This window comes from Miniopterus schreibersii (assembly GCF_964146895.1).
Source record: "Miniopterus schreibersii genome assembly, chromosome: 12".
Lineage (NCBI taxonomy): Eukaryota > Metazoa > Chordata > Mammalia > Chiroptera > Miniopteridae > Miniopterus > Miniopterus schreibersii.
In genome coordinates this window covers 70,979,764-71,006,239 of record NC_138112.1, presented here as the reverse complement: position 1 = coordinate 71,006,239, position 26,476 = coordinate 70,979,764, and the positions used below count along the sequence as shown (strand labels likewise).

General features: G+C 57.8%; 1 protein-coding gene across 1 annotated transcript in view; it reads right to left on the bottom strand.

Annotated features, from left to right (window-relative positions):
* LRP5 (LDL receptor related protein 5) overlaps positions 1-26,476 on the bottom strand; it is a 74,490-nt gene that overhangs the window by 6,882 nt on the left and 41,132 nt on the right. The window contains exons 6-20 of the mRNA XM_081152788.1: positions 23,857-24,253; positions 22,428-22,599; positions 20,886-21,102; positions 19,127-19,416; positions 17,026-17,252; positions 15,575-15,759; positions 14,072-14,395; positions 13,091-13,290; positions 9,751-9,959; positions 8,850-9,040; positions 8,032-8,241; positions 5,879-6,004; positions 4,232-4,468; positions 1,970-2,080; positions 892-1,128 (exon numbers count right to left, since the gene is read on the bottom strand). Coding sequence (XP_081008914.1) covers positions 892-1,128; positions 1,970-2,080; positions 4,232-4,468; positions 5,879-6,004; positions 8,032-8,241; positions 8,850-9,040; positions 9,751-9,959; positions 13,091-13,290; positions 14,072-14,395; positions 15,575-15,759; positions 17,026-17,252; positions 19,127-19,416; positions 20,886-21,102; positions 22,428-22,599; positions 23,857-24,253 — 3,333 coding nt within the window. The remainder of the gene's footprint in view (positions 1-891; positions 1,129-1,969; positions 2,081-4,231; positions 4,469-5,878; positions 6,005-8,031; positions 8,242-8,849; positions 9,041-9,750; positions 9,960-13,090; positions 13,291-14,071; positions 14,396-15,574; positions 15,760-17,025; positions 17,253-19,126; positions 19,417-20,885; positions 21,103-22,427; positions 22,600-23,856; positions 24,254-26,476) is intronic.

Genomic DNA, 26,476 nt, shown 5'->3' with positions numbered 1-26,476 from the left:
TTCCTCGGGCCTCCCAGAGCTCTGGAGAAACCAAATCACCCCACACCCCTGAGAAGAAACAGGTCTCATCTGCACACAGACATCAGGGTTCCAACCAGGCTGGCTCTGGGCAGGGGGACAGGGCAGGAGAGACCCAGGGCTGGGCAGGCACCGGGGAATCCCCAAAGTGGCCTGGAGATGACTTCAGTGACCCTCCCACCTTCTTGGCCACACCCTGATGTGAACCGTGTGGTTCAGCCCAGGGTGCCACCTGGGAGTCTACACCAGTGGCCTCTCAGGTCCGTGCTCCTGGGGGATACACTTCACAGTAGTTTTAGCTCTGCAGCCACAGTCCGAACTGCGCTCAGGACTAACCTGCTTGTTGTATACCCAGGGACTCCTTTGATTCTAGCGAGAACCCGGCTGCCCCCCACAGATGACTCAAGACATGCCCCACAAGAATACTGAAAACCCTGGCCAGGTAGCTCAGTTGGTTAGAGCGTAGTCTTGATACATACAAGGTTATGGGTTCAAACCCCGATCAGGGCACATACAAGAATCAACCAATGAATGCATAAATAAATGGAACAACAATTAGATGTTTCTCTCCTATTTCCTCTCTCTTAAAAAAGCAGATCAGTAAAAAAAAAATTGTTAAAAAAAGAACATTAAAGGTCAAATCCAAAGAGCTGTCCCCATACATCCAAGGCCAAAGGACGGGTCATAGCTGTGCAAACTGGGGCCGAGCAGGAGACTCAGCAGGAGAGCCTGAGTCTGTGATCGATTGGCAATATCTGCCATGTGCACAGTACAGGGCATTGTAGCAGCATCCCTGATCCACTCACCCCATATCCTGCCCAGACTACTCTCCCCACCTCTGCCCAGGTCCCTTGCACATCTCAGGCTCCTTACCTGTGAAGGGACCGTGCTGTGAGGCGCCCGGGGCTATGAAGTTGAGGGGCACGTGGGGGGTCCCGCTGACGTACTCGTGTGGGAAGGGCCCGTTGGCCCCTGTGTAGCGCTGACACACCACACGCTGGCAAACAAAGTAGACCCCGCCCATGACGAAGAGCGAGAGGATGATGCCAATGACGGGCCCGATGGCACTGCTGTGGGCCGGGGTCTCATCCAAGGGCGGCTTGGTGATTTCTGCCAGAGGACAGGCAGGGAGAGGTGGGCAATGTTAACTGCAAAGGAACGGGCTCCCCTGTGGGGCGGAACTGTGTGCCCTGGAGGGGTGGTTCTGCCTGGGCCCAGCACCCACTGACGGAGGGCCGGGGAGCCACACTAACCTGCCAGCCTCAGTACCACCAAGCCTGCCCCCTTGGCCTGCCCACAGCACCCTCCTCCTCCTCTGCATGACTAAGCTCTACCTATGTCCCGACGGCCCCTCAACGGTGACTGCACCGCAGCAGCCTCATAGTCATCCCCTTTGTCCGGGGCTCTCCGTGGTGGCCAGAACTATGTACACGGTTGCTCTCATGAGTCATGAGCTGGGCCAGGAGGCCCATGGGGCCGGTTACCAGGACTGACCACCAGGCAGTAGGCATGGGGCAGGCAGGAGTCTGGTGTCTCCCTGCCCATCTAGCAGCAGACTTCACCCATGCATGGGGCTGGGCTAACAGGTGTGTGGGGGTCCAGGGCCTTCACTGGCAGGGCTCACTGAGCCCCCCCAAAAATCCTGTGACAGGGCCTAGACTTAGGGGCTCATCCCAGCCTACCTACCCCTGCCCTCTCCCAAGGGCTCCTGCCTCTGTGCCTGTCTCCCAGCTGGACTGCCCCTAGCCCACCAGCTCCCCCACCCCTCCCAGCTCAGCCTCCCAGCCACCCCACCTCCAGGAAAGCTCCCTGCCTGCCACCAAGGCCAAGGACTCCCGGCCTCCTGGTCCCCTCAAACACGGCCCCCAGGACGTGTCCTCCCTCCAGACCCCACCCTCCGAGGCAGAAGCCCGGCCCGGGGCGACCCCGCCCTCCGAGGGAAGCTGCTCACCGCACATGAGCTCGTCGGAGCCGTCAACGCAGTCAGGGAAGGAGTCGCACTGCTGCTTGATGAGTAGGCACTGGCCGCTCGCGCAGCGGAACTGGTTGGGCAGGCAGGCGGCTGCGAGGAGGAGAGCCGGCGCGCAGAGGAGTCAGGGGTGCCGCGTGGCTCCCCGCCCCGCCACCCGAAGGTCTGGGCTCCAAAAGCGGAGCAGACAAATGGGCCCTTTCTAGGTGCAGGTTGGGGAGGGGCAAATCCAGCCTTCACCCTGCCCTCGATGAGCCCTGTTCCAAGGTCTCTGCAAATGCTGGGGTCAGGAATGGCGGGGAGAGACCTTGGGGACCCCCAGGAGGTACTGATCACGTTCCTACCATGGGGCTGAATAGCTCAGGGACTAACCCAGCCCCTGCCACAAGGCTCTCCCAGGTTACAGGAGGTGGGAGCCAACCAGAGGATCGCCCATGAGAAGGCTTGGCTCCCTAGAGTGGGTGGGGCAGGAGACAGATGATGCCTCAGCTGAGCTCAACCGTGAAGGCAAAGGTGACCCACGCACCTCTCAGCCTTCGGGGTGGAAGAGAAAGGCTGGGTACTGATCGCTACTGCTGCCTCCCTTCCTGCTCCCCATGCTGTCCCGGAAGGAGCTAGAGCCCCACCAGAAGGGCCGCTGCCCAGGGCTCAGCCATCGGGCATACTTGCTATCTAGCTCCCACCTGCCCTACCCCAGATGCCCCGCGGACGATTTGGGAGGTTTGAGAAACAGAGGGTGGAAGCCAGAGCTTGCAATGGGGCTTGCTGTGAGCTGTGAGCACAGCACGTGCACCAGAAGGAACATTTACAGTGGGAGGAGGGAGGGGATGGTTCTTAATCAGGGCTCCTGCCATCCTCGAGATCGTGCCCAAATACCGTGCTGGGGCAAGGGGTACAGCTGGGCTCAGTAAGTAGTTAGGCTTTGAAGGGCACTGGTCTCTATCGTCACTGCTCAACTCCATTGTTTTACACGAGACAGAAACAAATGAGCCTGGCTGTGTCCCAGTCAAACTTTATATACCAAAATAGCCTGGATGTAGCCTGCAGGCCAGTTTGTCAATCCCTGGCCTACAGCCTCCACCAAAGTCTCAAAGGGTCTCTCAGCTGGAAAGACTTAACAACTGTGACTTTACAGAAGCACCTGGGGAAATGACTCCCCTCGGCTGTCATCTTCCACACAGTGGCTGCTCATCATGAACAGGGATGGCAGGCACTGACCAGACAGCGTCTGAGTTATCTAAGAACAGGACCCGGTGGCTATGAGAGAAGGTAGTAAGAGTGACCCATCAAGAGCTCAGTGGCAGTCACAGGGCCATGGTGCTAACAACATGTAACAGGAACCTCCAGGCAGGTCATTTATAAAAAGAAAACTCGCCCGGCTGGGCGTGGCTCAGCGGTTGAGCGTCAACCTAGGATTCAGGCGATTGGGGTTCGATTCCCGGTCAGGGCACATGCCCGGCTTGCGGGCTAGGCAGCCGATCAATGACTCTCTCATCATTGATGTTTCTATCTCTCTCTCCCCCTCTCCTTTCCTCTCTCTGAAATCGATAAAGATATATTAGGAAAAAAAATTAAAAAAAAAAACAAACTCATGAGGAGCAGAGAGAGATGTTTCACTATCAAGGTCTAAAGGAAGATCCTGCTGGTCACAGTGGACCTGGGATGACAAAGCCAATCTCTCTGTAACTCCTGGTTCAATGGTTGCTAGAAACGACTCAGGGGTAGATGCTTTTCGACACACAGGTCACAGGAGGACGGCACTGTCTTTTGGGGTGGGGACTGACCATGGCGCAAACCATGAACAGCCGGCTGACTATTGGATTTGCCTGGGGTTTCAGTAGCACTGCTGGGGGTGAATGAAGGACGACAAGACTGACTCTCACAGCCCGCCTGCGAGCCAAACCGCCTGGCAGGATTTGGCCTAAAAGTAATTTCTTTTCCTCCCAGGCTGAGGACCACCTGGCGATCTCGCTCTTGGCCAAGGTTTTACAGAGACCTACCCACGCGGGCAGACAGACCTGGGAGGGCAGGTCCAGGCCTTCTGGGGAGATGCGCTGCTCCAGGAGACAGGCGGAAAGGGCAGAGTCTCGGGAGGGCCGAGGGGGCGGGGCCTGCGCGGGAGGGGCGGGGCCAGCGGGGCGGGACCTATGTTGGAGGGGCGGGGCCTGCGCGGGAGGGGCGGGGCCAGTGGGGCGGGGCCTATGTTGGAAGGGCGGGGCCTGCGCGGGAGGGGCGGGGCCTCACCATCGCAGTCCGCCTCATCTGAGCGGTCCTGACAGTCAGCCTCACCGTCGCAGCGAAGTCTCAGGTCCACGCACTGGCCCCGCGCGCAGGGAAACTGGGCAGCGGAGCAGACGGGGCAGCCCTCCTCGTCACTCTGGTCGTCACACTCGGGGAAGCCATCGCAGCGCCAGGCCCCCGGGATGCAGTCGATCTCCCCGGTTGCACAGGCGAACTGGTCCGGGGAGCACGTGGGAGGCTCTGGGGAGGGCAGAAACACCGTTTACCCGCCCAGCGCAAGGAAAACCTGGAGATTATCAGGGTGTGTGGTCTCCACTGCCACTGTCCTGTGCGCTGCCCAGCCCCAGGGTGCGATGAAGGCGGGGGTAATCAATGTTAGCTGAAAGACATGCATTTTCTTTGTGTGTGTGTTTTTTTTTTCATTGTGAAGGGAAATGGGGCTGGGACCCAGACAAGCAGAGGTGAGGGGGCACCAGTAGAGAGAAGGGAGAGGCCCTTCAAGCGCTTAAGGCTGCCGCATCTCCCAGGGCTCCCATCACCATCTCCTCCTCTCCTTTGTGTGGAAAGTTAACTGACCGAGGCCAGGAAATCGGCCAGAATTTCATTTTAATGTTTAACAACAGTCCTCAAACCCCTTGAAACCTAAGGAAAAGAGTACCTGTTCCACCCAGGAACGACGCATGTAAACCTTTACACTTTTGGAACCCGTGTGCCTCCCACAGAACTGCCAGCTTCTCACCCAGCTGAGCAGAACATGATGCAGGGGAGGGGATGTTTGCAAACACAGAAAGAAACCTGGCTGTCCCCACTGGGCCCACCCGTGGAACATGCCAGGGAGAGCAGAAGCCTGGGTGCATTTGGCATCCAAAAGGAGCCAGTGGTGGATGTCTGCATGCTGAGACACCAACAAAGACCATGCACAGGGGCTGGGATCCAAGGGACCCAACAATAGCAGATGACATTCTTCCCAAGCTCACATGAAACATTCACCAAGACAGACACATCCTGGGCCACGAAACACATCTGAACAAAGCGAAAAGGATAGAAATCATACAATATCTGCTCTCAGACCACAGTGGGATTAAACTAGAAATTGGTAATGGAAAGAGAGCTCTGAATAACAAATGGGCCAAAGAAGCCACAGGAGAAATTTAAAAATATTTGAACTAGCCCGGCCGGCATGGCTCAGCACTTGAGCATTGACCTATGGTCCAGGAGATCGTGGTTCAATTCCTGGTAAGGGCACATGCCCGAGTTGCAGGCTCGATCCCCAGCAGGGGGCATGCAGGAGGCGGCCAATCGGTGACTCTCTCTCATCATTGATGTTTCTCTCTCTCCCTCCCCCTTCCTCTCTCTGAAATCAATGGAAATATATTTTTTTAAAATTAAAAATAAAAATATTTGAACTAACTGAAAATGCAAATGCAAATTATGAAAATGTGTGAGTGCAGCAAAAGCAGTGCTTAGAGGGAAATTCATAGCCCTGAATGCATATATTAGAAAAGGAAGGATGACAAACAGACTAAGTCTGTTTTAGAGACTGAATGCCACAGGGACTATGATTTTAAAAGGATGCAGTGCAGCAACCAGTAGGCAGAGAATCAGGTCCCTGTCTAGCTTCCCAAGAGAAAGTATTGAGGTCATATCTACCGCCACAGGTCAGCAGGTTCTGCAGGAGCACGAGGTGGACCGGGCATGAGCACCGCGGTGTCCCGTCACCCTTGGCAATGCAGATATGGGAGCAGCCACCATTGTCCCGGGCACATGGGTGGGCCGCTGTGGAAACAAAAAGAGGGTGGGGGTCAAGTTGTGCCTCCCACCTCAGGAATGCAGTTCAGAGGGTGGAGGGGATGAGGGCCAGGTGAGAACTCACAAGAACTGGCACTCCTGTTGGCCAGGCCCCTACAGATCCTCCCACTTAATTCCCAGGGCAGCCCCTGGAATCTGTGTCTAGTGACATTGCATTTTGCAGATGAGCAGAGGCCGAAAGCAGTTACCAAACTTGCCCAACATCACATCCCAGCACATCTTCATCAGCTCCCATTGTGCCCACCACCATTACTCTACACTGCCTGCCTGTCTCTCTCATGGCATAGTGGGCTGACATCATTCTGGATTATCTGGGTGGGCCTAAATCTAATGATAAGTGTCCTTATAAGAGACGACAAAGGGATTAAGGGATAGATACAGGCGAGAAGGCCAAGTGATGACAGAAGCAGAGACTGGAACAATGTGGCCACAAGGAACACCTGCAGAGACCAGAAACTAGAAGGGACAGAGAACCATCTCTCCTCCCAGAGCCTCCAGAGGGAGCTGAGCCTGCAGACACCTTGATCTCGGACTTCTGGCCTCCAGAACTATGGGAGGACACATCTCTGTTGCTTTAAGTCACCCAGTTTGTGGTGAGTTATTCCAGCGACTGCAGGACACAGACACACACGGGAGTTAAAGTAGGAGGGTGCTGAGTCCCTGGGGAACTCAAATACTTCAACTAACACTGCATCTGATACCTAAAAGATGGGAAGGAGCCCGGGGAGGGGGTGTGGCTGACCTCCCTCAGGTGAGAGGAAATGGCAGAAAGCACTGGCTCCCCGCCCCCAGCAGTCAACACAGAAGTGACAAATTCACTGTCAGGGGTCACGCCCCGGCTCCTCCGAGCAGGGAGCCCAAGACCTCACCCAGACCCATGTGCTTGTACTCCACACATAATTCTAATGGACCCAGTTGCCAACTTGGAGGTGAGCAAGAGACAAACCCTGCAGCTAAAACATGAGCTCTGGCCTCAAACCAAGCCCATCACGTTTATTAGCCAACTGGCAGGGAAGATAACACCCTTTTCAAGCCCTGCTTCCCTTAGATGCAAAGTAGAATGATTGTGAAATATACAATAATGTAACGGTATACGGAGCACAGGGGCTGCAGGCAGGACAGTCACGAAGTGGCCTGGCCAAGGGGGACCCAGGGGAGAAGCTCATCCACGAAGAGAGGGACACCTGAGCTGAGTGATGGTGAAGAAATAACAGGAGTTACTCAGTCGGAGACGGAAAGATGATTGCACAGAGGGACTCTAGGGAGCGGGGACATGGCCAGTGGGAGGGTGAGGGGCTGGGGTGAGGCTGGTGAGTGGAGCATCCCCCAGGGCCTCAAAGGTGGCCAGGCCCTGGGCATCACAGGACAGAGACAGCGATGGCCCTGCTGACCACGATGGCAGCCCAGGTGGGCTCACTGAATGGAGAGGGAAAGGATAGAGCCACAGGTAGACACCTACACACACGCGCCCCATATGCTCATTTATGGAGGGCGTGGAGGACAACGGGGTCCCGGGGTAGAGGTCCCTCCCTCCCTCCCAGGCCCTTGGGCAGGGCAGGCTGTGGGAGGCAGAATCTAAATAGCCCCTATTTCCCACCAGCACGGGGACGTGACTAGCTAGCATGTCCATGGTTTTGCAGATGTAACCAAGGCTACTAGTCAGTTGGCCTGAGCTCGTCACAAGGGAGACTTAAAGAGGGGCCGAATCTAATCACGGGCCCTTGAAAAGCAGGGCGAGCTCTCCCGCTGGAGGAAGTCAGAGATTCGGATCTGTCGCCGATACGGAAGGCAGCCCGGGCGAGGACCTGAAGGCGGCCTCTAGGAGCCAAGAGCGGTCCCCGGCCGGCAGCCAGAACGAGAACAGGTCCTCAGTGCCACCACTCTCACAGTGGCCCGACCCCGTTTCCCCAAGGGCCGGCTCGGGGTCGCTGTGCCGTGAGTACATGCCCACCCTCCCCCGCCCACTCCCACACCGCTGCCCAGCCCCGACGTACAGAACTCCTCCAGGCTGACGTCCTCCACGGCGTGGATGCCGGTCAGGTGGGTGACACGGCCCTGGACTCGTGTCCTCTTGTCCCCAGTGGTCTTCTCCACGCGCTCAATCATCTGCTGCTGGCGGTCGATCCAGTAGAGATGCTTGCCCAGCACGGTCAGGCCCACGGGCTGCACGATGTTGGCATCCTCCAGCGTCAGGCGGTTGGCCCCTGCAAGTGGGACCAGTGCCCCTGAGTGGCGGCTGACCTCCAGAGCTCCATCCACGCTCGGCTCGGGAGAACGGAGGGCTGCCCGGAAGCCTGGGGGACTCCACACTGGGGCTGGGAGCTGGGGGAGATCTGAGACCAGCCCTCGGACAGCCCTGCCCCCACTTGGGCCAGCCTTGGGATCAGGGACATGGGACCCCAACCGTGGACCCTCGCAGCCGGCCCCCAGTAAGCAGGGTACCTGTCCCACCCCACCCCATCTTAGAGAAGAAAAGGCCCTCAAAGCACCAATTCTCACTCCTCTCCAGCCCCCGGGCCTCCTGGTCTAAGGCGGCCCCCCTGTGAACTTGGGCACTGGAGGCAGAGGCTCCACCCCACGCTGTGGGGCCGAGCAACCGGCTCACCCTCTCTGAGCCTCATCTTCAGCCTCTGCCGCACAGGGATCTTGGCACCCTTGGTGGAACTATGTGAGGTGAACATCAAGCCCCAGCACTGTCCCCGCGCAGAGTAGGTCCCTGACAGCCGTGGCCACTGCTACCACTGTTGCCCATGACAAGGAAGGCCAGGTGTCCCGGGAAGGTGAGACCTGTGGGGACGCCCAGGGCACGTACCTGACAGGTCACAGCTTTCGATGCGCTTCAGGTCTGCGTCCACCCAGAAGAGCTTGCCCAGCGCGTTGTCCACCACGAGGGCCACGGGGCGGATGAGGCCCGTGGTGAAGAGGACCTCGCGTTCGGTGCCATCCAGGGCCGCACGCTCGATCTTGGCTGCTCGGTCCTGCATGTTGGTGAAATACAGGTACCTGCGGGAGGGGAGGGGAGGGGAGCAGGTGAGGGGCAGGTGCTGTGTCCTGCCATCTCCTCAGCTAGGATCCAGCTTGCAAAGCACCTGTCAGCCAGCTTACTGTCATGTGGGTTTCGGTCCCCCTCCCACCCTGGCTATTCCCTTTGGGACCCTCAAAGTCTATCAACATGTCCCAGGTGCCCTCCCACCCATCAGAGAACCCGAGGGCCAACAGGTGGGAGCATCAGGGACCTTTATGGAGGGAGAAAGCTCTCCGGAGGGGAAGCTGTGCCCAGGCACAGCCAGCTTGTGAGGTAGTGAGTTCCCTGTGCTGGACCATATGCCAGTGAGTAAGGAGCCAGCACCTGCGACGCCTTGGAGGGGATTTCTGTATAAGGTTTGAGTGTGATGGGGAGGGTAGGAAACCTATGAATGGGAACTGACATCCTTCCTGTGTCTCAGTAAAAGCTGAGCCCCCCCCCCGCACTTGCTTCCTGCTGGGGCCATCCCCGGGTGTCTGCTTCCCGCTGTGGCCCTGTGGGAGCTAGTGTTTCCATGTCCTGCTCTGGCTGCCGCGGGGGACCTCAGGGAGCTCCTGACCAATGGGAATGTCAGGGGTGGAAAACCCCTCCCAGCCTGAGAGGCCGATGTTCACCAAGGGTCGTGGGCCCGCCCAACGGGGTGCAGCCCCCCACATCATGGCGTCCGCCTGCCCCTCTGGCCTCGCACCCTCGCTCGGCATTGACGGCGATGGCCCTGGGCTTGTCTCGGTCCCCACGGAGCACCACGCCCATGGCCTCCCCGTTCAGCCTGTGGACGTTGATGGTGTTGGTGGCCTCGCACGTCCAGAACAGCGTCCGGCTGTAGACATCGATGCTGAGATCGTGGGGCTGCCTGTCTGGATTTTGGTTCTGGCTCGGAGAGGTCAGAATGAAGGGCTGTAAAACAGTGAGAAAGGGGCGCCGGCTAAAGGCGTGGGCAGGAGGGTGGAGCCTCAGGGCCTGAGCTCAGGCCCAAAGTCAAAATTCCAGCCCAGCAGAATCGGCTCTGTCACTGGAGAGTGACGCCGACGCCCACGACAGCCTCGGGGAAGAGCTCTCGCCCACCCACCCGGATCTCAGGCCCACCCACTCGGGACTCAGCCACCCAGACCAGCGCTGTCATTCTCCCGGTCCTGAGCCTGCACACGCGGAAGGATCACCCGACGGCAGAGCAGTCAACCCAAGATCACGGCCCCCTTCTCAAGACATCTCTCTTCTCTCTTGTTTTCTTAGACTCATGCTTTTGAATTAGGGACATCAAATCTTGCTGTTTTTCAAATTTAGGGTGACAGCACACAGTGTACAGCCCAACCCTCTTCCCTAAGGGAGAGGCCAGGGGTACAAGGCCAGTGAGGAAGCAGGGCCAGGTGAGGGTACAGGGCCAGGTGAGGTTGCAGAGCCAGGTAAGAGCCAGGTGAGAGCCAGGTGAGGGCCAGGTGAGGGCCAGGTGAGGGCCAGGTGAGGACCAGGTCAGTGCACAGGGCCAGGTCAGGGCCACGTCAGGGCCAGGGCAGGGCAGGTGAGGGCCAGGTCAGGGCACAGGGTCAGGTCAGGGCAGGTGAGGGCACAGGGCCAGGGCCGGGCAGGTGAGGGTGCTGAGGCAGGTGAGGCCTAAAACCAGACTTTAGGACACCAGTCATCAGGGCAGCCAGCTGAGAACCACACAGCGTGAAACAAGAGGCTGCCCACATCCCTCCCCAAGAGACCAGCTCTAATGGCGGGCCAGTTTTATAAAACCTGAACCTCAACTTTAGTGTAAGTAGCAATCCTTTGGCTGATGCCTCATTTCCAACCAGAATCCTACTCAACACCACGATCAACAGCTCCTCCGCCAGCCCAAGGCGCTGCTCAGCCAGCTCACACTGCTCAGGGCAGACTGTTCACGCGAAGGAGCAACCACAGTGCCCACGGATGGGTGAAGGGAGAAGCAAAACGTGGTCCAGCCGCACAACAGAGTATCATTCAGCCTCAGCGAGGAGGGAAACCCTGCCACCTGCCACAGCAGATAAACCCTGAGGTCATCAGCTCAGCGAAACAAGCCAGACACAGAAAGACTCATGACTTCATAAGCATGATTCTGCTCCTATGAAATACTTAGAATAGTCAAATTCAGAGACAGGAAATAGGATGGTGGGTGCCAGGGGCCGGGGGAGGGAGGGGGGACTAAGTGTTTACTGGGGCCGAGTGTCAGCTTGGGAGGCTCACAGCTCTGGAGACGAGGGTGGTCATGGCTACACAGCAATAGGAACGTAACTAATGTCACTGAACCATACGCTTAAAAACTATTAAAAGGGTTCTGTTACGTATACTTATCACAGTAAAAAATTTTAAATAGCTAGGAAAGAAAACTTAGACAAGCAGATAATAATTTTGAAACATGATCTGTGAGGGCTGGGTGGGGTGCCCTAAAAACAGAATTGAAGCCAGAGCCACCAGGAGGGAACCCTGCTTCCAAATTCAGTGAAAACCCAGAAGCTGCTCCTAAAAGGACTTTTTCTTCCAATTCTTTCCCCACATTTGCCCGGACACCATAAAAGGATGCCTGGATGAGGCACTTTGCACCCTGTAACTGTCTCGGCAGGGAAGCCGCAGTCCCTCAATTAACACTCCCCTGCTCTTTCTCGAGGGACTCCCCGTGATCGCCACCTCCACCGAGCCGGATGAAAGAAACCCATTTCCACCAGGCTCCGCGCCGCGGAGATGCGGGCGGAGAAGACGGCGCGAACCTCAAAGGGTGGCCTGTCAGCTTCACATCCCGGGTGAAGAATTTTGTTGAAAGTTATGCCCACCCATCCCTATAGCAACAGCATCCAGCTCAGGGGAGGGAACAGCAAAACCTTCTTTACAGACACGAAAGTCATCTGAAAATCTCCACCAGTGAGCACGTCTCGCCATCACTGTTGTCACGGGTCTCAAGAGTTCACCGCGGTGACACAGGCCCCTGCACTGACCGCTGGGCTGAGACGGAGGCCATCTGGTTCTGTGGCTTTTGTAAAAGGGGCCTTTGGAGCCCAGACGGTGTGGCTTACTGGCTGCGCATCGACCTCTGAGCCAGGAGGTCACGGTTCGATTCCCGGTCAGGGCACGCGCCCGAGTTTCCGGCTCGATCCCCAGTGGGGGGCGTGCAGGAGGCGGCCGATCGATGGCTCTCTCATCATTGATGTTTCTCTCTCTCCCTCTCCCTTCCTCTCTCCGAAATCAATAATAATATATTTTTTTTAAAAATGAATGTGTTCCAACGCAGAGATGTACCAGGGACCGTCTGAGCAGAACACGGGTTTCGCACTTACTCACAGGCAACTTCAGCTGTGAGAAGCACCAGGTAAATGCACTCAGCACCGGGCCGAGTAGGAAAACAACCCCCCAACACCCTGTCCCCCTGTGAGCCCCCACATTCACTCCACCATCTCAGAAAACCCCACAGGCTCGACCTTCTGACACCCAGGTCCTCAGCCAACTTCAGGTCCCCTCGAGGTGAGGTGCCATCTCCAGGGTGGCGTTTATGTCCCGAGCCATTTAACACCTGCAGAGTGGTGCTCCTGTCTTAGGCTCCTGTCTTTTTTTAGTGTCTCAGTGACAAAGTTTTGAGTAATGTGTCCCAGCCCCGTTTTCCCCATGAGCCCTGTGGCTTGTGCTGTGCAATTTTGCAGTGTGCTGATTTTTACAAACACATTCGCTGTATTACAGCGGAACTGACTATACAACTCCTGTGAAATAAGAAGAAACGCAGAACAAGCAATACCAACTACCCTGCGCAAAACCACCGTGGAAGGAAAAAAATCCCGCGGGGTGTGACACTATCCCCCCAGCCAATGACTTCAAAAACTATAAAATCCAGTTTCTACACATAATCAGTCTAAGAGTTTCACACGGCTCAGGTAATGACATGACCGGAGCCCAAATCACGGTTTACCCAAAACTGTTCTACGGGCACCTTCACGGCTAAGAAAAGTGGGCGGAGCCCGGAGGCCACAAGGGCGCGCTTCCTCGCGAAGCCCCGCCCCACGCCCCCCCGCAGGCCCACTTGCCTGGGTCCCGTCATCCCGGGCTCGCTTGATGTTCTGGCGCCCATCCACCCAGTAGATGAACTTGTCCAGGGGGTCGTAGTCGATGGCCTTGACGTTCCTCAGCCCGTGCAGGGGCAGGATGAGGTCCGGGCTGTGCTGGTCGTCCGGGATCATCCGGCTGATGGCACTTTTCTGGCTGAACAGCAAGAAGGTGCTGGGCGCTAGGGTGAGGCAGACAGACGGGGCGGCAGGTCAGCACCCAGCAGCCACGGGGAGGACGGCGCTGCGCACTGTTACGGGGAACAGACCGTGTGTGCACCCCCGGCGTACAGGGGGAAAGGCTGCTCTGGATCCCTGCCTGGACTCCCACCTGGCTCAAACCTTACCGGACCCGCGGTGTGACCTTGCACAGGTCCCTAGCATCTGTCAGGGTCCCTACCTGTGAAATAGGGACAGTGACACTTCCCGCCCTATGGCCTTGAGGATTAAACGAGTGCCACAGAAAGTACTTAGGCCCAGCCAGCATGCTCAGTGGTGGAGCACTGACCCAGGATCCAGGAGGTCGCGGTCCAATTCCCGGTCAGGACACACGCCCGGGTTGCGGGCTTGATCCCCAGTAGGGAGTGTGCCGGAGGCAGCCGACCAATGACTCTCTCATTACGGATGTTTCCATCTCTCTCTCCCTTCCTCTCTCTGAAATCAATAAAAACATATTTTTAAAAATGATTTTAAAAAAAGAAAGTACTTAGAACGATGCCTCCCTCCCTAAGTGAGGGCGCTCCCCCCGGGGACTGGTTTTCACATCCAGGATTCCGCACTCGGGACCTGCCAGCTTAGGGCTTGGCCCGTCTATTCCTGTCTTGATGAAGCAACAGGTCCCCCCCCAGCCCAGGCCTCCAGGCAGCACCGCGGGGTGCACGCACCAAGGTGCCCTGTCCGCCCCGGCCGCAGAGCCAGCGGGCGTAACGCGGGGCGAGGCGCGGCGGGGAGCGGGGTACTCACGGCTGCAGTTGCGGCTGCTGGGGTCCAGGGTGTAGTGCGAGGCACAGCTGCAGCGGTGGCCGCCGGGGACGGCGAGGCACAGCTGCCCACACTGCCCGTTGTTGGGCACGCAGTCGTTGAGGCCGTCCTGGCGGGAGGAGTGGAACACCAGGATGTCCATGACGAAGTCCAGGTGGCCCTGGATGAGCGTGCGGTTCCGCCCGCTGGTCTTGTCGGCCCGCTCGATGCTGTGCAGGTTCCAGTCTGTCCAGTAAATGTAATCGCTGTACTGCGTCAGGCCGAAGGGGTGCGGGAGGTCGTCGGCGATCACGACCCGCTCCTGGCCTGCGTGGGGACACACGGGCGGGACGTCAGCTACCGCACAGGGCGCCCACCAGCCTGGCCGCCTGTGCCGGGGCCGGAAGGTTCGGCCGCTCTGGAAAACGGGCAGGATCGACCTTCGTCGTCTGTGCACTGACCCTGGGGGCGGGCGACTCTGCCGTGCACGGAGCATCGCGAGCACGCGGGCACCCGGTGACAGACAGGAGCGTGCGGCCGCCGACTATCAGGGCCAAGAGCTGGAGACAACCCAAACGCCCGCCACTCGCAGAACGGAGGAACGGTGGTGGGGTCTTCATATAATGTTGTAATAAAAAAGAGTAAGAACGTGGGGGGCTTGGGGGGCCTGGGGGGCCCTGGGGCAGGCTCGGGGCACGGGCTCAAAGACTTTCAGAGCTGGCGGTTGGCCTCGTAAGCCAGGACAGTCGGCGTGCAGGGTGGGTGTGGCCCGTCCCAAGCAAAAGACAGGACACTGGGCTTCTAGTTCTGTTCACACCTGGGACAGGGCATTCAGCCCCCCATGCCTCAGTTTCCTCATCTGTAACATGGGCACAACCACTCCCACCACGGGTAACAGCAGCAGTGATAAGGGCGGAAGCTAGATTCTCCCCTCTGCCCCAACACCCAGGGAGCTGACACGACCACACCCCTCCAACAGCACAGCAGAGTTACATGATCTGGGTTCAAATCCTGTCCCTACTGTTGGGTTCCCCACCTACTTGGAACAAGGTGTGTTTTTTTAATCTAATCCCAGGGTGTTGGCTGTGGCCTGTGAGTGGCCCTAGAATAAGGCAGGTGCTCAGGGTGAAGACTGAGTGTGTGGCCCTGGGGTCTGAGCTGCGCTCTGTGACCCCAGGCAAGTCCTGTCACCTCCCTGGGCCTCAGTTTCCCCATCAGTGAAAATTTCTGCCATAAGTCAAATCAGAGTCCTGGCTCAGGACTTAGCTGGAACCCAGCTTTCAGTGCTACAAACAGCAGCCACCAGGGTCTGTGGACATGCCCATGGCACAGCTCGGAAAGGGACAGCCCTTGAGAGGCGAAGGCTGGACGAGCACTAGGTGCATGTCCACACCTCCCATAGGGCCCAGGGGCTCGCAGGCCAGAGGGCGTGGTGCAGGGGGGCTGACAGGTGACCGATGCTCTAGCCAAGGCCACCCCGTCCCCACAGGACCCGCCGGCCCTCACCCAGCATGTTGGACGACTCGATCATGTTGGTGTCCAGGTCAGTCCAGTAGAGACGCTGGTCAGCGTAGTCAATGGTGAGGTCATTGGCCCGGCCCACCTTGTCCACCAGCGTCATGCAGTTGGTCCCGTCCATGAAGGCCCGCACGATCCTTGGCTTGCCGCCCCACTCGGTCCAGTAGATGTAGCTGGAGGACATGGGGGAAAGTCGGGGAGGCTCAGGGGCGCCCACACTCACGGAGGGCCGGGAACATGACCGCCACCATCCCCTGAGCTCAGAGGAAGCCCAGAGGAAGCTGCGTCCACGGCATCCCTCCCGGAAGCAGGGAAGAGGCAAGACGCCTGAGCCCCCCGCCACCCGCCACCCCCCGAGGGGCCGTCACTGGGCTACCTCCTGCCTCCTGAACCCCCACAGCAGCTCGCCTGCAGGGGAAGGGTGACGGCCCCGCCGACAGACACAGACAGGTGCACCGACAAGGTGACCCTGTGACGGGACAGCTAGGCTGGGATGCCGTGTCAGGGACAAAAGCTATCTAAGCGGGACAAGATAACCAGTGACAAGGGACCAGGATGAACACGGGCAAAGCAGGATATAAGGGAGCAGGAAACAGGACCCCCGGGGAGGCTGGTGCTGCAGGGCCAGGATCCAAACAGCTCCGGGAGAGGAAACTCGAATCCTCCTTCCAGAATCGGGCACATGGGACTTGACCTTTTGCTAAAACCTGGACCTCCCTGCTCTGCCATCCCGAAATCGTTCCTTCCCTAACGGAGTGTGCGACAGGCTGGGTTTGGGGTGCTCCACACACACGGCTGATGCTTTATGGGATGAACGCGACGTCAGGTGCTCAGAAAAGGAAACTCCCGAGCAGAGGGAGGCTCCACCCTGGACCCCGCACCCTGGGGCAGAGCCCAGGCTGCCAGCAGGCAAAGGCCCGAGTGTTAACCCTCGGCCGAGAGGCCCACATGAAGCCTGAAGTCCAAGGAGCTCAAAGCCAGCCCCGAGACGGCGGAGTCCGGTGACACGGGGCGAGGGAAAGAGAACAGGACCTCCTGGCCCAGCCCTGCTCCGACTGGTTATGGGACCTTGGGTAAGCCCCTCAGCTTCTCTCAGCCTCAGTTTCCATCTCTGTATAACTAGAGACAAAAATGCCCAACCCTCCCGGACACCGCAGTGAGACAAGCCACGTGAAAGCCCCCAGCGCAATGCCCACCACGGTGGCCGCCATTCCTTCCCCTGCTCGGGGTCTCAGTTTCCCCCTGTGAAATGAACCAGACGATCTCCTAGGGTGCAGCCAGCCCAGGCCACCTCAACACGAGCGGCAGTCAGTGCTGCTCTGACCACAGAGAGCCAGCAGGGCGGCCACCCGCCCGTCCTGGGTCATCGCCGTGCTGGCTGACGTCGAGGTGGGAGGGGGACAGGGACACTCGTGCAGGACAGAAACGGCGGGCCTTACCCCTTGGTGGGGTCCAGGGCCAGCGACCTCGGGTTGTCCAAGTCCCTCCACACGAGGACCTGCCGGAACTGCCCATCCAGCCGGGCCACCTCGATCCTGTTGGTCCCGGTGTCCGCCCAGTAGAGGTTCTTGCCCATCCAGTCGACGGCCATGCCTTCAGGGTAGTCGAGGCCGAACTCGATCACGTGCTCCACCGAGCTCCCATTCAGGAAGGCACGGCTGATGGTCTGGGAGGCAGGCGGGGACAGAGGGCCACCATTAGAACCAGACATTTAACCATGAGATGCTCGGCCACCTGGAGCAACTACTCAGCAGGCTGGGGCCAGATCACCAAGATTCAAGAGTTTTTAAATGAACTTGTCAAATGTAAACATTTTAGAAAAAGCATTTGGCTATACTTACATATAGTATATATAACTATTTTATGTAGTTGTAAAATAAGTTATACGTAAATTACATATTACATATATCATGAACCTTAAAAACAGCTGTGTCCTTCCATTCAGCAATCTTCCTCCTGAAATTTTACCCAAAGGGATGAACAAAAATACAGAACTACTGGAAATACAGAGGGGGCTTCCCCGCAGAGACCTTTACTGTGGTTGCTCAGAGCCGGCGAATGTGGAAAGGACCAGAAAACACTTAAGATAAGGGAATGGTCAGGTACGACAGGGAATATCTATGCAGCAGAATCTTTTACACACTTAAAAAATTCTGTTAAGAGCTTACAAAAGGCTAATAAAATAAGTGCCTGCTAAAACATTAAGTGAAAAAAGAACAGGAAACAGAATTCGAGGCAGCATATGACTGTGATTAAAAGAGAAATAGTATCAGAGGGAGAAAACCTCCAAGGAAATACACAGAGGTGTCAGCGACGGCTGAGCTGGGCTGGTGGGCTGGTGGGTGACTTTCATTTTCTCCTTTGTACTTTTCTGTATGTTTCCCTCTTTCTACAATGACCCCTGGTGGCTTTTAAAATCAGAAAACTCTTTAAGAGACACCATATAAACGGCAGAAAAAAAGGCAGGTGGTTCAACCGTTTTAGCTGTAAACACTGTGCTTCAGGATAGGGGTCCGCAAACTTGCTCTGTGAAGGGGCAGGCAGGTGGTAAATATTTTAGGCTGCACGGGGCACGGGGCCCTGTCACAGTTCAACCTGAAAAAGCAGTCGTGGACAATCCCTTAACAAATGTGCGTCGCCGTGTTCCAATAAAACTTTATTTACAAGAGCAGGGGGCCGGCCCACGGCCAGTCCACCAAACTCTGCTTTCCCTGTATTTAGCCAGGATGTTCACATGTGCACCACGAATGAAGAGCGAGCTTGCTGAGCACGGGCACACTGGGAGGGAGTGGGCGGGTGAAGCTAAGGACCGCGTCACAAGTGTTTCCTGGCCACGCAATCGCCCTAGAAAAACCAGCCCCCGTGTGGGTCTCCTGGATCTGCTCATCGCAATCATTCATGTTAGTTTATGGAAACAGGCTCACTAATATTTTATTGGCTTGAGTTGAGTTACAATAAATATTTTTTAAAATTTAAAAGCCTAGCCCGGCAGGGCGTGGCTCAGCGGTTGAGCGTCGACCTAGGATCCAGGCGATCGGGGTTCGATTCCCGGTCAGGGCACATGCCCAGGTTGCGGGCTCGATCAATGACACTCTCGTCATTGTCTCTCTCTCCTTTCCTCTCTCTGAAATCAATAAAGATATATTTAAAAAAATAAAAATAAGAAAATAAAAAAATAAAAGCCTTGCGCTGGCCAGCGTTGCTCAGTGGTTAGAGCATCGACCCGCGCACCGAAGGGTCATGGGTTCGATTCCTGGTCAAAGGCACGTACCTGAGTTGCAGGCTCAATCCCCAGCCCCAGTCAGGGCGAGGGAGGGAGGCAGCCAATCGATGTGTCTGTCTCACATCGATGTTTCTCTCTCTCCCTCCCTCTCCTTTCTACTCTCTCTAAAAAAAAAAAAAAAAAAAAATCAATGAAAAAAATATCCTTGGGTGAGTAACGAAAAAACAAACAAAAAAATTTAAAAGCGTCTGAGGCAGTCCCACTGCAGGCAAGGTGCTGACAGGTAAGCTGTGAGCAGGACGCCAGGCAGACTGTACCTTCAGGCTGACGTCCGTCCAGTAAATGTGATTGTTGGACACGTCGAAGTCCAGCGCGGAGGCCTCCTTGACGCCCGTGAGCGGGATGGCCACGTCGTTGTTGTTGGTCTCCAGGGAGATCCTGTGGATGGTGGCTCTGCTGGTGAACACCAGGAAGGCCTCGGGGACGATGCAGGTCTTCATGTCGCTCAGCAGCTCTAGGCCGATGGGGCAGCCGCACTTGGTCGCGCGGGGTGTGAAGAAACACAGGTGGCTGCAGCCCCCGTTCCTGTCGGCACACGGGTTGGTCCCTGCAAGTCAACACACGGGCCCTACGGGTCAGCAGCGCGGCAGAGAGCGGGCGACTGGTCCACGGTCACGTGGCTTTATTTCCGCCAGACACGAATGGGGACACTGGGTGGAGACCACGGAAGCCCAGGTCCTCCCTGGGACAGGAGTGGCAGTCACAGTGGGTCCCAGTGGGTCCCCGTGTGTTGCCTCGCTCTGACCACACAGGGGCCCGGGAGGCAGAAGCCAGTCCCGTCCATTTTACAAAGGAGGAAACCGAAGTGCGGAGCAGTTCCCGAAGGTGACGCAGGAGTTAGGGAGGAGCTCAAGGAGAAAAAGGGCCGGGAGGTCGAGCCCCCGGACCCGAGCTCCGGCTCAGGTTGGGCACAGTAATGCCCCGAGGAAATGATGGGACAATCGTCCTTCCTGGGGCTGGACTCGGGGCCGCTGACCGGCCGGGACCTGCGGCCCCACCGGATGCTTCCTCGGATTCACGACACTCTCAGCCAGCTCGGGAACTCAGACGTGCCAGGACGGCCAGAGGCAACGCGTCCTTATTAAAACTGATGGTACTCGGCACGCCCATTTATTTGGGGCCAGCCGCTAATCTGCTGGGTGCTGGTAAAACTGGCTCTAATTTGATGTTAAGTATTTCAGCTGAAAAAAGAATGCTTTTCCCGTCTCTCTCAGTAAATCCTCAGATGAGAGAGAGAGAGAGAGAGGGGAGAGAGGGGAGGGACGAATGACCCTAATTTCTCAACTTTAAATCACACCCCACGGATACGTCTTTTTTTAGCATCTTCGGGGTTTTATTTGTTTTTTAAACAATCACTCACAGTGGGCCCCATGGTCTACACTGGACGGTGAGTGTGTTTTACAAGGTGGCTGGTAAAAGAGTGTGTGCTGATTCCATTACCTGTGTCTCGGGAACGCAGGTTGGGACTGAAGGCCCAGGGATGCAGAAGGGGGGCCCCTCCCCGGTCGGCCCACCCGCCGCACCTCGGGGCCTCTCTTAGCGGTCCCCTCTTCCGGCAAACCCTACCCCCAACCTGCTCCTTAAATTCCAAGCTCAAAAGACCTCCCTTTTATTTTATTCCCTTTTTCTTTCTTTCTTTCTTGACTTATTTTCATTCCTTTTATTTCCCTCCCTTGCATTTTAAAGCCAGGCATTCCTCTAACACCCAGCTATGGCCTTTGGGCAGCAGGACGCACGGCCGGTGCTCGGTAAGTGTCAGCCATTATTGGAAAGTCACTGCCAGCAGCGCCCAGTCACTATCCGCAGTCAGTGCACCACCCCGCGCCCACCCGCCCCTAACCAGATGTGATCACCATCTCCCGTCCTGCCCACAACCCCGGGTGAGGCTCCCCAGCTGGACAGTTATGCCTCCAGTATTGGTCCCCAAACTGGACCGAAGGGCAGCCACAGCCCTTTAGGTTCTTCCTCACACCAGTGGGCACAGCTGCCCCGTGGCTGGAGGCTGAGCAGACTCACCAAAGACCTTGGCCACGTTCACGGCCTTGAGCCCCATCAGGTCGGGCAGCTGATCGATGATGACATCGCGGCTGGCCTTGACCTTGTGCACGCGCTCGATGCTCCGGCGCTGCCAGTCTGTCCAGTAGATAAAGTCCCCCAGCAGCGTGAACCCGAAAATGTGTGGGAGCTTGTCCTCCAGGAGCGTCCGCCTCTTTGTCCCGTCGATGTTGATCACCTGGCGGGACGGGAGACGCAGGTATGAACCAGACCTGGGCCCGAGCTGCCCGAAACAGGACTGGGGCTGGACTCCCAGGAGCCGCAGCTCCTTCTGCACCTCGAGAGGCCACCACAGAGCTGGTGACATCACTCATCCAGGAGCTGGATGAACGGCACTGTCAGTGGGGGCTGGCTCGGGGCCTCCCCCCACAGCGCCCCTCCCCGGGGAGGATGCCGGGAACAGGCAAGGCAGGCAGGCAGGCAGCTTCTCCCTTACACTGCTGACCGACCGGGGTGCTGGCTGGTACCACAGCGTGGGTCTCACCCCGGGGTGGGCTCCACAGGACGCCGGTTAGCAAAGCCCGCCCCGGGGCAGCACAGGGGGCCCCCGGATCACACCCGAGACACGGAGCTGAGTTTCAAAAGTCCGGACAACTGCGGCACAGCGGGCTCTGGGCACCATCACCCACGTGCCCGCGGACTAACTTCCCGCTCGGCCAGGACCCGACGAAGGCGGGGCGCTCTGGTTCTGTATCGGAGCTGTCGCCCTAGGACGCCTCCCACGCCCAGCACACTAGTGGCCGTTTACTCCGCGAGGTTGGAGCTACATCCTTTCCTTGAAGCGTCAGCGCTGATTAAAAGCACCAACCGCAAAAGCCACAGAGGAAAATACCATCAAATACAAGACACCCTAACCAACCGAAACACACACAGGCCAAGACGGGGTCCTGATGACAGGGGATCCTGCAGTGGCTTCTGTTGAAAGGGAGCCGATAAAAACGCAACATCCAGACCCTGGGCCCTCGGGCCAGGATGAAAGCGACACAATGAATGAAAAGCAGGTCTCAGCAGGCCTCCGGCAGACAGATCGTATTTCCAGCTCATCAGAAAATCTCAAGCCTCTGTTCCCAGGCAGCAAACACACCAGACAGGGCAAATTTGTCGAGCAGGAAAGACTTTTGGTCCTCTTGCTGGAAAGTACAGGGCAAAATTGCCGGGCCCAGCGGCGAGGCCAGCCGCCGGGACCCCATCTCAGCAAGTCCCTGTACCCCATGGACCTCAGCTTCTCCACCTGGAACTGAGGGGAGCAGCCAAGGTCCCCCAGGGAACTTAACCAAACAAAGAACAACAGCCGGGACCCAACCTGGGGCAACTACATCAGAACCGGGAGGCCCTGGGCCCAGGTGTGGATCCTGAAAGCAGTGCCCCACAGGTGATGCCGACGGGCAGCCCAGCGCGAGCCCGCGATTAGACCACCCCCTTTCACCACGAGCGGGGCACTGCCGGCCTCCCCGGAAGGCAGACCGCAGGCTGTGTGGGCGTCCGCACGGAACTCTGGCTCACCTCGATTTTGTCCGTCTTGGCGTCTCCCCAGTAGAGCTTCCCCTCCTGCAGGTCCAGGGCCAAGCCGTTGGGCCAGCCAAGGGACGTGTTCACCAGGACGCGTCGCTCCTGCCCGTCGAGGTTGGCGCACTCAATTTTGGGGTTTTCCCCCCAGTCCGTCCAGTACATGAGGCTGGAGAAGAAACACATGTCGGTGACAGTGTCTGTCTGTCCTGTCCCTGCTGCATCCCTAGGGCCCAACGCATCACATGGGAGGAGCTTGAGAAATTATGGCTAAAGGGACAGAGGGGTACCAAGGCCTGTGTGCAGGACCAGGGACTCCACAGGAACAGGGGCGTCCGCGATGCTCGGGGCCCCTGGACTCGTCGCCCACCCAGCAGGCCAGGGGGGAGAGCAGACGCCCTAACGGGGGACCTGGGGTACCTGGGGGCCAGGGGTGAGGCCGAGCACTGAGAGGGAGGGGGAGACAGAGTGGAAGCTTCTCCAAGAAGTGAAGGGGCTCCCTTGTGCAAAGCAAGTGGCATATTCTTTGTGCCCCCGAGAAGCAAAACTGGACCCTGCGGTGGCAGCTCCAGGGCAGAGGGTTCGGCACTCGGACAACCTGCCTGAGCTGTGCCCTGACCCTCCCATCCTAACACCTGGCTGCCAGCCCCATTTCCCCGGGGGCCTCAGACTCCAAACGAGAAGGGACCTTGGAGTCTGCTTCCCCCCACCCCCATCACAGGGGAGGACAGTGAGGCCACGGAGGCCGTCACGCGACAGGGCCGTTCACGGCTGGCAGAGCGGATGGACAGCAACCCCTGAGCCACAGTCCCTACCCTGGAGCTGGCCGGCAGCACCTCTGCCTCCTTGCCCCTTACACCCCAGGGACCCGCTTCTCACCCTCACCCACCCTCCTCGGGGACAGTCCTGCCCTCGGCAGCTGACACAGAGCAGCGTCCGGCTACCAGCCCCACCTTGAGCAAGTCCCTTAACTCCTCTGGGCTTCAGCTTCCTCCGCCATACACCCTGCCCCACGGGGTGAGGGGGAAGAAGAGATGTAACTACCGAAGCATGAAACGCCACTGCGACTAGCCCAGCCATCGCCCTGAGGAACGTTCCACTTTGCAGACACAGAGCTGAAGCCCAGGGAGGAAATGACTTGCCCAAGGTCTCTAGAGCTTTCTGTGCATAGATACAACAGCCTGTGTCAAAGCCTCTCAAAGTCTGGCCCAGGACCAGCAGCAGAACCATCTCTTGAGAGCTTCTTAGAAATGCAAGTGCTTGGGGCCCACCCAGGCCTCTCGAATGAGAACTCTGGCAGCAGGGCCCAGCCAGGCGAGTTTTAAGGAGCCCCCCTCCAAGGGACAACTGGGTAAAAGAAATTTCTAGAACTCCTGTTCTGCCTGTCAGCCCAGCCAGGTGGGGAGGCCCACCCGCCCAGCCTCACCCCATCACCGGGTGCAGCGCGATGGCACGGGGCTCGTCCAGGTCCTCAGACACCAGGATCTTGCGGGAGGTGCCATTGAGGCGTGTCACCTCGATGCGGTCTGTGCCCGTGTCAGTCCAGTAGAGGTTCCGGGCCACCCAGTCAACCGCGATGCCGTCGGGGTCGTTGATCTCAGTGTTGACCAGCGTCTGTGCCCCTGACCCGTCCAGGTACGCCCTGCGGATGGCCCGCACTTCATCGTCCGTCCAGTAGACGTAACCCTCCAGCGGGTCGTAGTCGATGGCGATGGCGTGCCGGATGTCGTCGACCTGCAGGAGGATGTCGGTGAAGTCCGGCGTGTCCAGTGAGATCCTCCGCAGGTCCGTCCGCCGCGCCAGCAGCAGCACCTCCTCGGCCCCTGTGGACACACAAGCAGTGGGGTGAGAGGCCAGCGGCGGGACAAGAGACGGGGCCCGGGGTGGGCACAACAGGGGAGGGGCTCAGCAGGTCCCCAGGGGCTTCCTTGAAATGGCGGGAAATGTTAGGTAACTTTCACTAGATCTTCCTACACAGTCACCAGTTCATCCTCATAGGAGCTCTACAAGGCTGGCACTATTTGTATCACCATATTACAGATGAAAAAACAGAGGCACAGAGAGGTTAAGCAACCAGTCAAAAGCCACACAGCTATCTGGTTTCAACCACTACACAGTATAAGAGCTGCCTCATACTCGGTCCCCCTGCAAGCCCCCTCCTGGGGGCTGCTCAAAGCAGTTCCAATTATAAGTCCTACCTGGGCACTAGGCTCCAGACCCCACTGGCTGGTCTTACACCTCAAAGCACCCCCTGGGCCCCACCTTCCCTACACGCTCACCCTTTGTGGCTCAGCTCAAGTGCCGCTTCTTCCCCAAAGCCCTCCCAGCCCACAAGGCAGCTTCATGTCCCACAACCACACCCATCATCGCTCAGTCCGACTCCTTCCCAGGTGACCGCCTCACGGACAAGGGTGAGCACCTGGGGACAGGCACCCAAGCTTCCCCTTTGTCACCCAGCAATATTCACATCTGACTCTGTCCTGGATGCTCCCTGCTGAAGCTCATCACAGCTTCCAGCAGAAGGGCACATGGAGCCTCATGTGGACTCGGGGACCCTGGGGTGCCCCCAACCCTGACCTGAACACCTCGGGAGGCTGCTGGGTCAGCACGTGGCCCTCGACCCAGAGCTGGGTCATCATTCACTCATTCATTCTGGCCCTTTCTGGTCTCAAGGACCCACAAAACCAAGAAGATTAGGCCCAGAGACCACTTCTGGCACTTTGGGGACACTTACCTGGTTTGGTGCAAGGCCCAGAATGGGGAAGGACCCCCCTGAAGTCACACAGCATCACAGGACATAGAGAGGGACAGAACCTGCCTGGCACAAGCCCAGCTGACTATCCAGCCTCCTCAGCGCCTGGTCAAGCCACAGACGTCTCCTGCACCCCAGTGCCGGCTTCTTGCCACAAGAGCCGAGCCCTGGGACCAGTTCCCTGTATTTCAAATAAGGGCAGGAATCTGGTCCCCATTCTCCGGCTCCAAGGCCCAGAGTTCATACTCTGATTCCTCCACCAGAGGGCGCACACGCGACAGCAGCGGCCTCATGAACCCAGGGCCCGGACACCCAGGCAGGCCCTGGGAAAGGGAGGCCAGCTGGCAAGGCTGGCAAGGTGCCCCAAGAGCCCGGCTACACTGGACACTTCCAAGATCCGAATTCAGATCTAGTTAGAGGTGTTCATGCAAGTTCTGATTCGATGTGTGCGGAGGGAGAGGAGGGGAATTCTGAATTTCAACACACTGTCTTCCTCTGGGCTCCATTCCCAAAATGTTCTGTTGACATCTGACCTGCCCTTCAAGGCCCAGGTCACATGCCTCCCCCTACCCCCACCCCAGAAGCTGTTCCTGCCTCACCTCCCACGGATGGACTGACCCCACACTCACACTCTGTCAGCTCAGCTTGGGCATCACCCTTACTGGTTCGTGGGGATCCTGGCACATGCCCCCTCACTCTCCACAGCCCAGCACAAGGCCAGACTCAGAGCAAGTGCCAGCATCCCAGAAAAAGCAGGGAGAGGTCAGGGCAGAAACCTCCTGTGCTGCCTCTCTGTGCAACTCTGGGCAGGTCCCTAACCCTCTCTGGGCCTTGGTTTCCTCATTTATAGGGAAGAATCAGCCCAACCTGATGGCATATGAATCCCTGTCTAGCTCTGACATCAAGGAGACCATAAACCAAACTCCACAGAAGGTTCTGGCTTCATCTGCCACCAGGGTGGAGATGAGGAGCCCCTTGCCCCCCAGGTCACGGCCAGAGAGAGCCCCGTCCCAGAGGCATCTGAAAAACTTTCCAAAGAGGCTGTCCGGCTCCCAGGGGAAGGTAGGGCAGCCTCACTGCGCAAGACGTAAGAGTGTATGTCAAACTCCACTTGGCCTCAAGTAGCACTTCAACCACAACCCCACTGAAAACACTGGTCCCGATGGAAACCGACACTCGGTCCCAAAACACAGTTTGAGCCTGTTTTGCCTACCCCTGTTCCCATGACCCTCCAGACACAATCACCGAAAATAGCACAATCCGCACACAGCCCCTGAGGTACGATTATGCCCCA